The sequence below is a fragment of the Mandrillus leucophaeus genome, unplaced genomic scaffold (assembly GCF_000951045.1).
Source record: "Mandrillus leucophaeus isolate KB7577 unplaced genomic scaffold, Mleu.le_1.0 Scaffold64, whole genome shotgun sequence".
Lineage (NCBI taxonomy): Eukaryota > Metazoa > Chordata > Mammalia > Primates > Cercopithecidae > Mandrillus > Mandrillus leucophaeus.
The window spans coordinates 2,347,685-2,363,467 of record NW_012106919.1 but is presented as its reverse complement, the minus strand read 5'-3'; the positions used below and the strand labels follow the sequence as shown (position 1 = coordinate 2,363,467).

General features: G+C 41.6%; 1 protein-coding gene across 2 annotated transcripts in view; it reads right to left on the bottom strand.

Moving 5' to 3' along the window:
- The window catches only part of LRIG2 (leucine-rich repeats and immunoglobulin-like domains 2), a 73,222-nt gene that overhangs the window by 3,597 nt on the left and 53,842 nt on the right, over positions 1-15,783 (bottom strand). For both annotated transcript variants that reach the window (XM_012000767.1, XM_012000768.1), the window contains 6 exons: positions 14,282-14,445; positions 11,178-11,498; positions 8,995-9,276; positions 6,925-7,374; positions 5,098-5,247; positions 2,327-2,617 (listed from right to left, as the gene is read on the bottom strand). In XM_012000767.1, coding sequence (XP_011856157.1) covers positions 2,327-2,617; positions 5,098-5,247; positions 6,925-7,374; positions 8,995-9,276; positions 11,178-11,498; positions 14,282-14,445 — 1,658 coding nt within the window. The remainder of the gene's footprint in view (positions 1-2,326; positions 2,618-5,097; positions 5,248-6,924; positions 7,375-8,994; positions 9,277-11,177; positions 11,499-14,281; positions 14,446-15,783) is intronic.

The window sequence follows — 15,783 nt, the reverse complement described above, 5'->3', positions numbered from 1 at the left end:
GAGCATATCTTAGAAACTTTCACAGATGGTTCTGGCAGGAGTAAATGATCTAATGTGGGACATGAAGTAGTAAATGCAAAATTAAGTCTCTGGCCAGATTTCATCCTGAAGAGAGTTTCATGTACCCTCACTACCATCTTGAATGTTCCAAGTCCTACTAAAATCAAAAGCATGATCCTGTAACCTGTGGGACATAATCGAACGTGGGACATTAGATCATTCACTCCTGCCAGAACTATCCCCAGGAGTATCACAGTATACTTTGCCTTCCTCTGGAAACCTGTAGTTCTCACCTCCTACCCTATCTTTGTTGTTGTTGTTGTTGTTGTTTTCAAACAGAGTCTCACCCTGATGTCCAGGCTGGAGTGCAATCACTCAATCTCAGCTCACTGCAAACTCCGCCTCCCGGGTTCAAGTGATTCTCCTGCCTCAGCCTCCCAAGTAGCTGGGATTACGGGCGCCCACCACCATGCCCAGCTAATTTTTTATTTTTTTAGTAGAGATGGGGTTTCACTATGTTGTCCAGGCTGGTCTCGAACTCCTGACCTTGTGATCCACCCGCCTTGGTCTCCCAAAGTGCTGGGATTACAAAAGTGAGCCACTGCACCCAGCCTGACCTCCTACCCTATTCCAGTGCTCCTGCATGTCAGGCTGACAGAAGGATGAAAGCTGATGAAAAGCTCGGATGGACAGGAAGACATGCTCAGCATTACTCTCCATGATCTAGAAAGAGTTTTGTTTCAAATGCCAAGTGGTTATCAAATGCCTAATCTATACAGTATAATGTATATTTCTTTTCCTGGTCCATGTGAGACAGGGGACACAAGCCCAAAACTGCGTTCTCACTTATGACCTTGATCGTACCTCATAGAAGAAAACACCCGCCAAGTGAAGCTGAGATTAAATGTTTACCTACTAGAACAGCAACAAAACAAAACATGTTCGCTTGAACCTGGGAGGCAGAGGTTGCAGTGAGCCGAGATCACGCCACTGTAATCCAGCCTGGGCGACAGGGCTAGAATACATCTCAAATTTAAAAAAAAAATCTTCTCAGTGGGCCAGGCACGGTGGCTCATGCCTGTAATCCCAGCACTTTGGGAGGCCAAGGTGGGCGGATCACCTGAGGTCTGGAGTTTGAGACCAGCCTGAGCAACATGGAGAAACCCCCATCTCTACTAAAAATACAAAATTAGCTGGGCATGGTAGCACATGCCTGTAATCCCAGCTACTCGGGAGGCTGAGGCAGGAGAATTGCTTAAATCCGGGAGGTGGAGGTTGTGGTGAGCCGAGATCGCGTCATTGTACTCCAGCTTGGGAAACAAGAGCAAACCTCCATTTCCAAAAAAAAAAAAAAAAATCTTCTCAGTAAAAACCATCATCAAATTATGCCAAAATTTTATTATTACTATTTTTTGGAGACAGAGTCTCACTCTGTTGCCCAGGCTGGAGTGCAGTGGCACGATCTTGGCTCACTGCAACCTCCATCTCTTGAGCTTAAGTGATTCTCGTGCCTCAGCCTCCTGAGTAGGTGGGATTACAGGCGCCCACCACCACACCTGGCTAATTTTTGTATTTTTAGTAGAGACGGGGTTTCACTATGTTGGCCAGGCTGGTCTCAAACTCCTGACCTCAAATGATCCACCTGCTTTGGCCTCCCAAAATGCTAAAATTACAGGTGTGAGCCACTGCGCCCAGCCCCCCATATTTTATTCTTTATTTAAATAAAGATGGGAGAAAAATTAATACCCTATATGATACCAGGTGTGGTGGCTCACACCAGTAATCCCAGCACTTTGGGAGGCCAAGGCAGGCAAATCACATGAGGTCAGGAGATCATGACCAGCCTGGCCAACATGGTTAAACCCCATCTCTACTAAAAATACAAAAATTAGCTGGGTGTGGTGGTGCACGCCTGTAGTCCCAGCTTCTTGGGAGGCTGAGGTACGAGAATTGCTTGAACCGGGAGGCAGAGGTTGGAGTGAGCTGGGATTGCGCCACTACATTCCAACCTGGGCGACAGAGCGAGACTCTGTCTCAAATAAATAAATGCCCTGTATGAAACGTTTTTGTGTGTGGCCTCTCAATTTTTAGTAGTCTGATCTTGTTACCCCCACAAAAGTTGTTTCCATCCTATAGATGAAGACTTCTTTGTAACCCTAGTATGTAGAAATCTCTGGCTATAGTTTACACCATTTAACAATGGCCAGTTTCTCCTATATACCAATCCGTTTGCTTCCCGTCAAATGAGAGCACTACCTATATGACAGAAGGAAGAGTCAATTAGACGAAAGTAAAAACAAAATAACAACAAAAATGCATCCCTTACCACCACTCATCGGTGTGGACGAAAGTTTCTTCTCACTTATCCTCTCATGGTTGGTGGGAAAGGCAGATGGCTTTCCGTCAGTTGACGATATCAGGCTCTCTAGGGCAGTAGTATCCTGGGGAAGATGAGCTAAATATGTCTCTTTAGGCATCTGGACCATGAGGCTCGACAGTGTCTGATCAAGAACATCCTCCTCAGCAATATAGGTGTATGGACAGTATTCTCGGGTCCTGGAGTAGATGTTGGCATTGTCATAACAATCTGAGCAAATCACCCGGGTACTAGTGCCACCTAATAACAAGAAAAAGAATCTAAATATCTTTCTGTTAAGGAATTATTTTTTGCCAATCATCAGTTTTCTTCAACGGTTGTCATCATCATTGCTAGCATGTATTGAGCACTTACTTTATAAAGTAGGTGAAGTTTCAAGCCCTTTCTGTGAATTGATTCATTAATCCTCACAACATCCTTATGAGGTAGGTATTATTATTATCCCCACTTTACAGACAGGGTAAACTATAGCACAGAGAAGTTAAGTAACTTAACCAACGTCATACTGCCAGAGTGAGGAGCAGAAACAGCCATTCTGGCTCCAGAGCCCGTGCTCTTGAAAACTACACTGAAACATATCTATCGTGGATGGATAGATCATGCCCAAATCAAGGGAGCAAGATAAAGCTGGTACTGTGCTACAAGATACATGCTTGGCTTAAGCAAACTAAGTCAGAGAATAAGGAATTATGACTTCACTTCATGAAAAACCATGTTACTTTCATGAGTCAAGAGGTTAAGTAACACCAATTGCTACAAGCATCCCTAGAGAAAGCTTCTGACAATGAGGAGTCCTGCCTGACAAGTACATGGTTGACAGAAGTATAGGTTTAATAATGAACTCCCTGGATTATTATGTGCTTTGAAAACTGAATGATGAAGAAGAGAAGAGAGAGTGAGAAATAGAGTGAGTCACTTATTCAAAATCATGCAACAGGCTAGGAGCAGTGGCTCACGCCTGCAATCCCAACACTTTGGGAGGCCGAGGCAGGTGGATCACCTGAGGTCCGCGGTTTGAGACCAGCCTGGCCAACATGGTGAAACCGTGTCTCTACTAAAAATACAAAATTAGCTGGGCGTGGTGGTAGGTGCCTGTAATCCCAGCTACTCGGGAGGCTGAGACAGGAGAATCACTTGAACCTGGGAGGCAAAGGTTACAGTGAGCTGAGATGGCGCCATTGCACTCCAGCCTGGGTGACAAGAATGAAACTCTGTCTCAAAAAAACAAAAAAACAAAATCACGCAACAGAATGTTAGAACTGGAAGAGAGTGAAAAGTAATTTAGTTTAACCCAGAAAGCAGTGTTATTTCCCACATATTTCAAAGAATAGACTTTTAAGTATTCTTTTAAAAGTCAGAAATGCTGGCGAGGTACGGTGGCTCACGCCTGTAATCCCAGCACTTTGGGAGGCCAAGGCAGGCAGATCACAAGGTCAGGAGTTCAAGACCAGCCTGACCAACGTGGTGAAACCTGTCTCTACTAAAAATACAAAAATTAGCCGGGTATGGTGGCATGCACCTGTAATCCCAGCTACTCGGGAGGCTAAGGCAGAGGAATTGCTTGAACCTGTGAGGTGGAGGTTGCAGTGAGGTGGAGGTTGCAGTGAGCTGAGATTGTGCCACTGCACTCTGCCCTGGGTGACAGAGTAAGACTCTTTCTCAGAAACAAGAAAAGAGTCAGAACTACTATATTTTTCATGAAAAGCCAAAATAAAATCCCATTTATCAATTAGATAAAGTTCTGTTGACACTCAGTCTAAAAAAGTATCTGAAGAAATGGAATATATCTTTCATTTGTATAGTATTTGAAGTACCACAAAGATTTGTTGAAAAGATCTGTGAGAATCTTGGGGGAAGTGCTTTACAAACTATTGTTTCTTTGTTTAAAAATTAGAAAAGTAAAGCTCAGATCTTAAGTAACTAGTTCATGGTCACAGAGCTGGAAAAAGGAAGAAGTATCAGTCAAACCCAATTCTTCTGTCCCTTAATTCATTCAGTTCTGTCACTCCCTATGGGAGCGAGGGTATGAAAAGGGTGGAGGGAGAAGAGCTCTGTGTATGGGTACGCATCTCTACATGTTGGGATGTAGGTTCATTTAATTAGAGAACTCTTTACATCTCTCTGATATATGCTGAGAACCACTGCTACCCTTTGTTGATTTTTTTAGAGGTAGGGAGTCTTGCTGTGTTGTCCAGGCTAGAGTACAGTGGCTATTCATTGGTGTGCTCACAGCATGATATAGTCTCAAACTCCTGGCCTCAAGCAATCCTTCTGCTTCAGCCTCATGGATAGATGGGACTACAGGCGTGCCACCATGCCTGGCTCTTAGATACCCTTTAAACTTTACTGAATGTCTACCTGTCAGGAAGAGAAACCAGCTTTCCTTGGATGTGGTCTGAAGGATGCCCCCGCCTGAAAAGGGTAAGAAAGAGATACCTGAAAAAAGTTTCCAGAACATCCCTTTCCTATAATTACACAAGTTTGGGAGCCTCTGCTGTGTATTCTAATCTCTTGTTTAATGTGTTTCTCCACTCTGTAAGATGATTTTCTTATCCTGTTAAGACTTTAGTCAATTTTCATCCTATTTTGCATGTGGCTAAATGCTTTCATTAGGTATCTTACTTTAAAATATTGCTTCAGATTAATGGAGAAACTACACACTGAAAAATAAACTCAATAGATGAGGCTGAAATTGTAACCATAAACAACAGAGTCATTACCATCAGTGCCTTTGTGTATATATCCATTGGCAGGAGGCATAAGTTGCTGGTGACTGCCTGCCTCAGAGTTGCTGTAGCCTTCCTGTGGCTCAGACAGCGTTCCTTGGGAAGACAAGTAGCTGGGAATGTCTGCAGGCAGATTGAGCTCCTCTGTAAAAGAGACATTTTTAACTCTCAAAGGTAGGCAATTGAAGTCAACACTCAGAAGACTGTTTTGCAAATGTGTTCGACTTGGATACTATTAGCAAGAAAAACTGTATGTACCTAGGACCCTGACAGCTCTTGGTACTTCCCCTAAAACTACTTCTCACTAGAATTCTTCTCAAAGTTTCACCAAAAGAAACAAAACCTAAAGGTTGAAATCTTATCTACTGCCACACTTTCATAATCTATCTGACTAGATTTCTTTTCTTGCAGGATTTCAGGGTGAGAGGTGTAAAAGACTGACCTCAACAATCCAGTTTGATATTCAAGGGAAAAAAAAGAGAGACTGATCTCAATCTCAAGGGATCCATTCTTCCTTACAGCAAAATTATGATGAAAAGGAGCCTTTGACATTAAAGAGAATGCATCTGTAATGCGTTTTTAAGAGTCAAGTTTGGCCAGGCATGGTTGCTCACGCCTGTAATCCCAGCCCTCTGGGAGGCCAAGGCAGGCAGATCATAAGGTCAAAAGATTGAGATCATCCTGGTCAACATGGTGAAACCCTGTCTCAACTAAAAACACAAAAATTAGGCCGGGCGCGGTGGCTCAAGCCTGTAATCCCAGCACTCTGGGAGGCCGAGATGGGCGGATCACGAGGTCAGGAGATCGAGACCATCCTGGCTAACACGGTGAAACCCCGTCTCTACTTAAAAAAAAATACAAAAAACTAGCCGGGTGAGGTGGCGGGCGCCTGTAGTCCCAGCTACTCGGGAGGCTGAGGCAGGAGAATGGCCTAAACCCGGGAGGCGGAGTTTGCAGTGAGCTGAGATCCGGCCACTGCACTCCAGCCCGGGCGACAGAGCGAGACTCCGTCTCAAAAAAAAAAAAAAAACACAAAAATTAGCTGGGCGTGGTGGCACACGCCTGTAGTTCCAGCTACTTGGAAGGCTGAGTCAGGAGAATCACTTGAACCCGAGAAGTGGAAGTTGCATTGAGCCGAGATCATGCCACTGCACTCCAGCCTGGCAACAGAGTGAGACTCCATCTCGGGGAAAAAAAAAAAAAGTATTTACAAATTCTTAAAATTGTTCAGACGTAGTGGCTCATGCCTATAATCCCAGCACTTTGAGAGGCCAAGGCAGACAAACTGCTTGAGCCCAGGAGTTCGAGACCAGCTTGGGCAACATGGCAAAACCTGACTCTACTAACAACATAAAAAATTAGGTGCGGTGGCACATGCCTATAGTCTCCGCTTCTCAGAAGGCCAAGATGGGAGAATCACCTGAGCCTGGGAAGTCAACGCTGCAGTGAGCCGTATACACTCTGACCTAGGCATTAGAGTAACACCCTATCTCAAATAAACAAACAAAATTCTTTCCTCAAAGAGGTTCTGTTATATCAAAGAAGTTGAACATTTTAACAACAAAAACTCCCTTCCATCACATATCAGGTAATGTATCACAGCTCTTCAGTTTTTTGAGGGGAAGATGAGGTCTCGCTATGTTGCCCAGATGGGCCTTGAACTCCTGGGCTCAAGCAGTCCTCCCACCTCATCCTCCTGAGTAGCTGGGACTACAGGCATGTGCTACTATGACCAGCTCTGTTTTTTATACTGTCCAATTAATCCCATACTACATTCTTGACTCAAGTACAAGCCATAGGTGTCATGTGGGTACTACTTACCTGTGTTTGTGATACTATAGTCTTCATTTTTCCTTCTCATGTGGTAAATAACAATGACCCAGATCAAAGAAGTGCCAACAACACAGCAGACCACAACAATGATGACAATGCCAACTGTAGTCCAGCCATCATCTTCATGCCCAATGCTACTCTGTGAAGAGTCACAATTGGGGGATGAAATGACATTTAGGTAAATGTGGCCACGTTCTGTCCCAAGGGTGTTAGACATAATGCAGGTATATTTCCCAGCATCTTCTAGCCCAGCATCTACAATGATGAGAAGCTGATTGGCTGCAGCAAAGAAATGTCGTTCTGTCACCAGCAAAGGCCCATCATCTTTAGTCCAGTTGAGACGAGGTGCAGGACTCCCTCCAGCTATGCACTGTAACACCGCAGTTTCACCTCGGGTTACTGTCTTATCCTCCAGGGGTCTAATAAATGAGGGTGTCTCTAACAGGAAAACATTAAAAAAAAAAATGAAAAGTTAGGCAGTTTTATTCCCTAATTCCTACTGAATTAGATCAATGAGGGTATAATAAAATGAGTAATTTTATACACTCATAGGAGGATTAGAAGTTAATGTTTCAGAACAAAATCCTGACAAAAGCCTCAATCGTTTCTCAGTAATTCCAGCTTAGGCAAGCTATCCTAAGTAAGAAATTCAGGGCAGCTGCAATAGCTGGAGGAGGTGAGCAGGGGTGACCCATTAAAAAAGGTTAAAAATAACTTAAAAAAAAATGAAATTCAAAGATTTATATGCAAAGATGTTTACTACAAAATTTGTAATTTTAAAGAATAAAGAAAAATATTTTAAAACCTAGCAGAAAAATGATTAAGTAAATTATAGTATAGTCACATTATGTTTTACAGAGACTTTAATAACAAGGTAACTTGTGGTACAATATTAAATGAAAAAAATGTAGGTATATTTAACTACATAAAAGTGAGAGGGGAAAGTCTAGAATATGCTAAAATCCTTCAGTGTCTTGAGTGACTTTCCTCCCCTTTTCCTAATTTTCTGTATATCTTAACATGCTAAAACAATAAATGACTTATTTTTCTAAGGCTGAGGTGGGCGGATCACGAGATCAGGAGTTCAAGACCAGCCTGACCAACATGGTGAAACCCCGTCTCTTAAAAAAAATACAAAAACTAGCTGGGCGCAGTGGTATGTGCCTGTAGTCCCAGCTACTTAGGAGGCTGAGACAGGAGAATCGCTTGAACCCAGGAAGTGGAGGTTGCTCTGAGCCGAGATCGCACCACTGCATTCCAGTCTGGGCGACAGAGTGAGACTCCGTCTCAAAATAAATAAATAAATAAATAAATAAATAAATAACTTCTTATTTTTCTGGTTATACAAGTAACACAAACCAACAAACAATAATAATAATAATAACTGACATCTAGGAAAATACAGAACTGGAAAGTAGAATTTACCTTGGATTTGAGTTCCATGAAGAAAAGTATTATAACAAGGAAGAAAAAACAAAACAAAACAATAACAAAAAAAAAAACCCAGGCTAGCTGGGGGGAAATGTTTAGGAAAAAAGGCATTTTACCAGAAATAGGGTTAAGAAGAACACACTGAAAAGGAAAGCAGAAACTCTAACTAGAAAATACATTTTTTGTTTGTTTAATTTTTTTTGAAAATGAACTAGGAGCAAACAGTCAGGTTCCTATCAAGCAATAAGTGAAGCAGCATCAAATGGCTGGGATACTCCTAAGAGAACAGTGGAACTCTCAATGCAAACTCACTGAATGGTAAACACACCTACATGAAATAGAAACCTTACAGTGAGGGACTTGAAAAAGTAAGTTGATAAAGGAATTTGAACTTTCAATTATTGTGATAAGGATGCCTACCTAATTTTGCCCTATGTATTTTCCCACATTTCAGTTATCTGACCTACTAATTCCTAGACTGACATAACCCTGCATAAAATTGTGAAATAAGATAAAGATCTAAGAATCAGAGAGGTAATCTCAAACTTATTTTTCTTGCTTGTTAAGACCAAGAGTAGATCCCAAAGACTCCAAAAAGAGCAGGGACCCATGAAACAGTAAACGTACCTAACACTGTTAGGGAAGCATTTGCTGAGAGACCTCCTGCTATATTTTGTGCCATGCAGCTATAGATTCCCATATCTTCTATTTTCACGTTGGCAATAAAGAAGACGTCATCTTCGGGCATGACGTGCATGCGTCTTTCTCGAGCCGCAGGGAAGTCAGTACCACCATCTTTCTGCCAGGAAATCTGAGGTGCAGGGTGTCCCTCTGCAGCACATTCTAATCTGGCCATGGCACCAGTGCGAATAGTCAGATCCATTGGCGTTTTCAGAAAAGATGGCATCTCTGTTTCCAGAAAGACCACCAAGAAAAAGTGGGCAGGGGAACAAAGACACATATATATATACAAATAGGCATGAAAGAGTCTAGTAGGCAAAACACCCCGTAATGTTCCATTTCTTTGTGAAGACAAGCTCTCTGAGAGTGAATATAGTTTTATAAATTAAAAAAAAAAAACCTTTAGAGATAGGGTCTTGCTCTGCCATCCAGGTGGGAGTACAGTGGCGCAATCACAGCTCACTGCAGCTTCAAATTCCTGGCCTCAAGCTATCCTCCCACCTTGGCCTCCCAAAGTCCTGGGACTACAAGCCTGAGCCACAGCACCCGGCCAAGAGTGAATATGGTTTTGAGGCCATCTCTTCTTCCAGAACCTCAGAGTATTTGGAGCACACTGATAACTGTGTCTTCTAGGATGCATGATACACTTAATCATCAGCTGGAACTAGGGAAAGCAGAAGGCCACAAACCTTCTTGAACTTCCTATTTTAGAACCTGATATTTACCATGATTCCCTCACTTATAAAGCTAAATGATGCTTCCCTGGGAGGCTGAGGCAGGAGAATCACCTGAAACCAGGAGGTGAAAGTTGCAGTGAGCCGAGATCACACCACTGCACTCCAGCCTGGGTGACAAAGTGAGACTCCATCTCAAAAACAAAAGATGTTGCCCAAACCAACATCTACAAAGCTATCAAGGAAACTGCATGCTAAAAAAAACTTATGCCTTCAAAAGTATCATTAAAAAACAGAAGCGAAACATAAGTACATCTTTTGGTTGCACAAAGCCTAAAATGTTGTAGTTATTCAATTTGATACGCAATAGATAAATCAAGCTATTTTTGAGAAGCTTTTGCAGGAAAGAAGAGTATTCATTTTTAAAATGATCCTGTGCGGAATGGAAAACCAAACACCGTATGTTCTCACTTATAAGTGGGAGCTAAGTATGAGTACACAAAGGCATACAGAGTGGTATCATGGACTTCAGAGATTCAGAATGGAGAAGGTGAGCGGGGGGCTAGGGATAAAAAACTACACATTAGATACAATGTATGCTACTTGGTGATGGGTGCACTAAATTCTCAGAATGCACCACTATAATCTATGGGGAAAAAACTCACTTGTACCCCCAAAAGGTACTGAAATAAGGCTGGGTGCAGTGGCTTACACCTGTAATCCAATACTTTGGGAGGCCAAGGCAGATGGATCGCTTGTGCTCAGGAGTTTGAGGCCAACCTGGCCAAAATGGTGAAACCTCGTCTCCACTAAAAATACAAAATTTAGGTGGGCCTGGTGGCGCACATCTGTAATTCCAGCTACACGGAATTACAGGAGACAGGAGAATCACTTGAACCTGGGAGGCGGAAGTTGCAGTGAGCTGAGATCATGCCACTGCACTCCATCCTAGGTGACAGACTGAGACTCCATCTCAAAAAAAAAAAAAGAGAAATTAAAATAAATAAAAAAAAATACACACACAAACACACAAATGATCCTGTGTAACTACATTTAGACAATGATAATGACCATTAGACCCAAAAATGACCTAGATATTCCCAGTTATTATAAGGCCCATCAGGAATAAATTTTATAGTTATCAAGAGAGATTTATGGTTCTGGAATGAAAACTGAGAATTTCATAAGAATGTCTTCAAAAGCATAAACAGCAGTGAAAACAGCTTATCTCTTAGGGCCACAGCATTTACCCTTCAACCAAAGACCAATTAGAGACCATAAGTGGGCAGACTGACTAATCCAAAAATCCCACCCACTTGACACGTTATCACAACTCAAAAGACAGTAAGAGTCCTGCTTAAATGTCAGGTTTAGCCTAATTCTCTCAAGTGATTCAAAACAGAACATGAAAAATCCTTCTAAACTAAAAAATAATCAAGGAGCATAATTCCTTACCATTTACAGTCAGTTTGGCTTTCTGAGAATAATTAGAACCAAAGTGATTAGTAACAATACACTGATATTTTCCTTCATCTGTGAAATTCACATTGAAAAGATGTAAGATACTAGTATATTCCAGCGCTTCTCCAGCTTGCTGCCGATAACGAACAAAATTCTCAACATCCACGTCATACAGGATTTCACTGTCTTTGCGCCACACAGTGGACATGGGTGAATCACTGCTGCTCACTGCACTGCACGTCAGAGTCACATTCATGCCTCTTAGAGCAATTATGGTTTCAGGATGTGTCCTTATCTGTGGCTTAAGAAAATCATCTAAGGGGAAAAAAATGCATCCGCAGCCAAGTCAGTTATATATTTTTGCTTTAAATTTTAAAACAAATACTATAAATTTGTGTGTTCTGTTTACAAAGTGGCATATTAAAGTTTAAAGAGACCACAGAGCTAGAGTCCAACTCCCTTGGTTAAAGATGGGGGAAATGAGGCCCAGAAAATTCAAATGACTTGCTCAAAAACATGTCAAGTCAGTGGCAGAGCCTGCACTGGAACTCAAGTTTCCTGACTTCAGGATCCAGCACTTTTCTACTAGCCCTTACTGTCACTTGTGTGCTCGGAATGTATTTCTCAAGCATTATCACTTATTGGGGAAAAACAGAAACCTTATATTAGGATTTCAAGACAAGTTCTACTTCTATTACCCCTTGTATATATGTATGTGATAGATAAACGTGTATATGGCCAGGAGCGGTGGCTCATGCCTGTAATCCTAGCACTTTCGGAGGTCAAAGTGGGTGGATCACCTGAGGTCAGGAGTTCGAGACCAGCCTGGCCAACATGGCGAAACCTCATCTCTTCTAAAAACACAAAAATTACCCAGGCGAGGTGGCGGGCGCCTGTAATCCCAGCTACTTGAGAGGCTGAAGGAGAATCACTTGAACCCAGGGTGGGGAGGCAAGCCGAGATCATGCCACTTTACTCCAGTCTGGGCAAAAGAGTGAGACTCTGTCTCAAAAAAAAATATATATATATATATATAAAAAACCATTATCCTTTCTGTGCCAATATAAAATGGGGAGCTTATGAATGATTTATATTTCACAGAGAATACCTAATAAAACAAATTATTTGAAAGCATTTTGTATGTGCACAGGTTTCACCTAAAGCAGTGAAAAAATCCAAATAGGTCAAATGTCCAACTGAAGATTGGCTTAGGACTAGCTAATAAAATATAGATTCATAATTAATAATGTTATTGGACTGACTGAGAGAAGCAGGTATATAAATCTTAACCAGTATCTCCACTGGATAACATTTCATTATGCCATAAAAGCAGTAAGTGGAAGGGGAGGAAAAAATATATGGTATGTCTATATTTAAAACTAAGTAAAAAGGGATTGTGTGGCAATGTCAGCAGAATTTAACCTTTACTAGATTCTGTTCTCTTCTTTAAAATTTGTAAGAACAATGGATGTATTTTGTGGGCCCGAACTTCCAAGTGTGTGTTCTGTTCCAACCATCTTTAAGGACACTGTGAAAACAGATTTGGCAACATATAGGTACTCAAATGATCAGAGATACTCTAGGGATATGCAACATAGATACACTGAGCTAAAAGGTCTCCTATGTAAAGCTAAGAATCAGTCATTCCACTTTAAAGAAAAAAAATTTTTTTTTTTCAGACAAAGTCTAACTCTGTCGCCCAGGCTGGAATGCAGTGGCACCATCTTGCCTCACTGCAACCTCCAACTCGGTTCAAGCAATTTTCCTGCCTCAGCCTCCCGAGAAGCTGGGATTACAGGTGTGTGCCACCACACTCAGCTAATTTTTGTATTTGTCAGGGTTTCACCATGTTGTCCAGGCTGGTCTTGAACTCCAGACCCCAGGTGACCCACCCACCTTGGCTTCCCAAAGTGCTGGGATTACAGGTGTGAGCCACCATGCCCAGCCTAAAGGAAATTTAAGTGTAAAGGAAAAAATTCCAAATTGAGAAAGAATAATATAGAAGTATACTTGAAATTGGCTGGGCACAGTGGCTTATACCTATAATCCCAGCACTTTGGGAGGCAGAGGCAGGGAGATCACCTGAGGTCAGGAGTTCAAGACCAGCCGGGCCAACATGGCAAAACCCCGTCTCTACTAAAAATACAAAAATTAGCCAGGTATGGTGGCACACACCTGTAATCCCAGCTACTCAGGAGGCTGAGACAGGAGAATCGCTTGAACCCAGGAGGCAGAGGTTGCAGTGAGCCGAGATCACACCACTATACTCCAGCCTGGGTGACGCAGCAAGACCCCATCTCAAAAAAAAAAAAAAAAGTATATTTGAAAGTATACGTGCTAGAATCAGGACAACTTGTCTATGACTCTCTCTCTCCCCTCAAAGAAAAAACACAACTCTGCCACTTTAATGTTATGAAACCGCATAAAAAATACGAAACACACAGATTCAGTATATTCATACGCTGTTGGTGACAACTTTAAACTAGTGCTATCTTTTTAGAAAGTACCTGGGGCTGGGCGTGGTGGCTCACGCCTGTAATCCCAGCACTTTGGGAGGCAGAGACGGGCGGATCACGAGGTCAGGAGATCAAGACCATCCTGGCTAACACGGTGAAACCCCGTCTCTACTAAAAAATACAAAAAACTAGCCGGGCGAGGTGGCGGCACCTGTAGTCCCAGCTACTTGGGAGGCTGAGGCAGGAGAATGGCGTGAACCCGGGAGGCGGAGCTCGCAGTGAGCCGAGATCGCGCCACTGCACTCCAGCCTGGGGAACAGAGTAAGACTCCTTCAAAAAAAAAAAAAAAAAAATAGAAAGTACCTAGTGGCACTTTTCAAGATCTACTAAAAATGTTCATATAAAAAAACTCATATTGCTTGATTTAGGAATCTGACTACCAAATACCTAACCTAAGGTTAACAATCCCCCTAAAAGAGAAAAGCCTTCATTCATGAAAATGCCTGTGATCATTTTTAATGGCAATTAAAACTGTATGATTACAAAAATTGCTAGTGGAAAATCATTCTGGTTTTATTTTTTTAAATTCTGTTAAGATTATTAAGTGTGTAATATATAAAATTTTAAAACAAAAATACAAACCACAGACAAAATCTTTCAGATCCACATTCAGGATGCTTTGCCCTGCTAGCCATTCAGGGTGTGCACAGCTTACATTCACAGAATGTTGAAAGTTATTATCAATCAACCACTGAAGTAGCCACTTCAAATGGCAGTCACAGAGCAAACTGCTTGTGTTCAGAATCCTGCAGGAAAGAAAAGAGGAAAAGCATCCTTTGTTTTACTTTTTGTTCTAAACGTCTTCAGTATTAAAACCTTACCACACACCTATCCATTATTCTTGCCAAAAACATTCAACATAAATGTAATCATGAGAAAACCAATTGAGACTGTCTGCCAAAATTCTTTAAATGTATCAACCTCATGAAAGACACTAAAAAAAGAGAGGGGAACAAGGGTGGCCAGGGATCTATTTTGAAGACGACTAAAGAGTCATTACAATCAAATGAAATGTGTGATTCTTGATTGAAAAAAAGCATCTACGAAGGACTTTTTTTTTTTTTAACATTGGGAAAATTTGAGTATGGACTGTGTATTAGTTAATATTATCTTATCAATGTTAATTTCCTTGGGTGTGGTAATGGTGATGTCTTCGTGAGAAAATGTACTTGTTCTTAAAAAATACATGCTGAGATATTTAGAGGTGAAGTGTCATCATGGCTGCAACTTTTAAATGGTCAGCAAAAAAACTGTGTATGTGTATATATATATATTTGTGTGTACGTGGAGAGAGAGCAAGAGCTAAAATGAGAGAGGAGGAGGGAGGGAAACAGAACAAATTTAGCAAAACGTTAACAGTCAGTGAATCTAGATAAAGCGTATATGGTGTTAATTGCACCTTCCTTTAAATTTTGGAGGTTTAAATTTTTTCTCATGAAAGTATTGGGATGTAACACTATATATATTGGAGCATCGAGAGATCTCTGTTGTAGACAGCATATAATTACTGTCAAATTATTTCATGAAGACTAAAAACACTTCTGCACTAAGCCAGACTCAGTGGCTCATACCTGTAATCCTAGCACTTTGGGAGGCAGAGGCAGGAGGATCACCTGCGGTCAAGAGTTCGAGACCAGCCTGGCCAACATGGCGAAACCCTGTCTCTACTAAAAATACGAAATTAGCTGGACATAGTGGTGGGCACCTGTAATCCCAGCTACTTGGGAGGCTGAGGCAGAAGAATTGCTTGAACCCAGGAGGCGGAAGTTGCAGTGAGCCGAGATCACGCCACTGCACATCAGCCTGGGCAACAGATTGAGACTCTGTCTCCCAAAAACAAACAAACAAAAAACCACTTCAGCACTGTGGGAATGTATAATGCAATCTAAACTAAGAGCACTGAAAAAGTATTTGTGGTTTATAACCCTGTAAAACATATCTGAAAAATCAGTATTTTCTCTCAATGACCTCTTAAATATCCCATCCACTTAGAAGCAGGGAAAGTAAATGATTTTGAGAACTTGCTTTATGTACATGATAAAATCTTCATCAAGTTTAATATTTGAATAAAGTATCTAAGATCT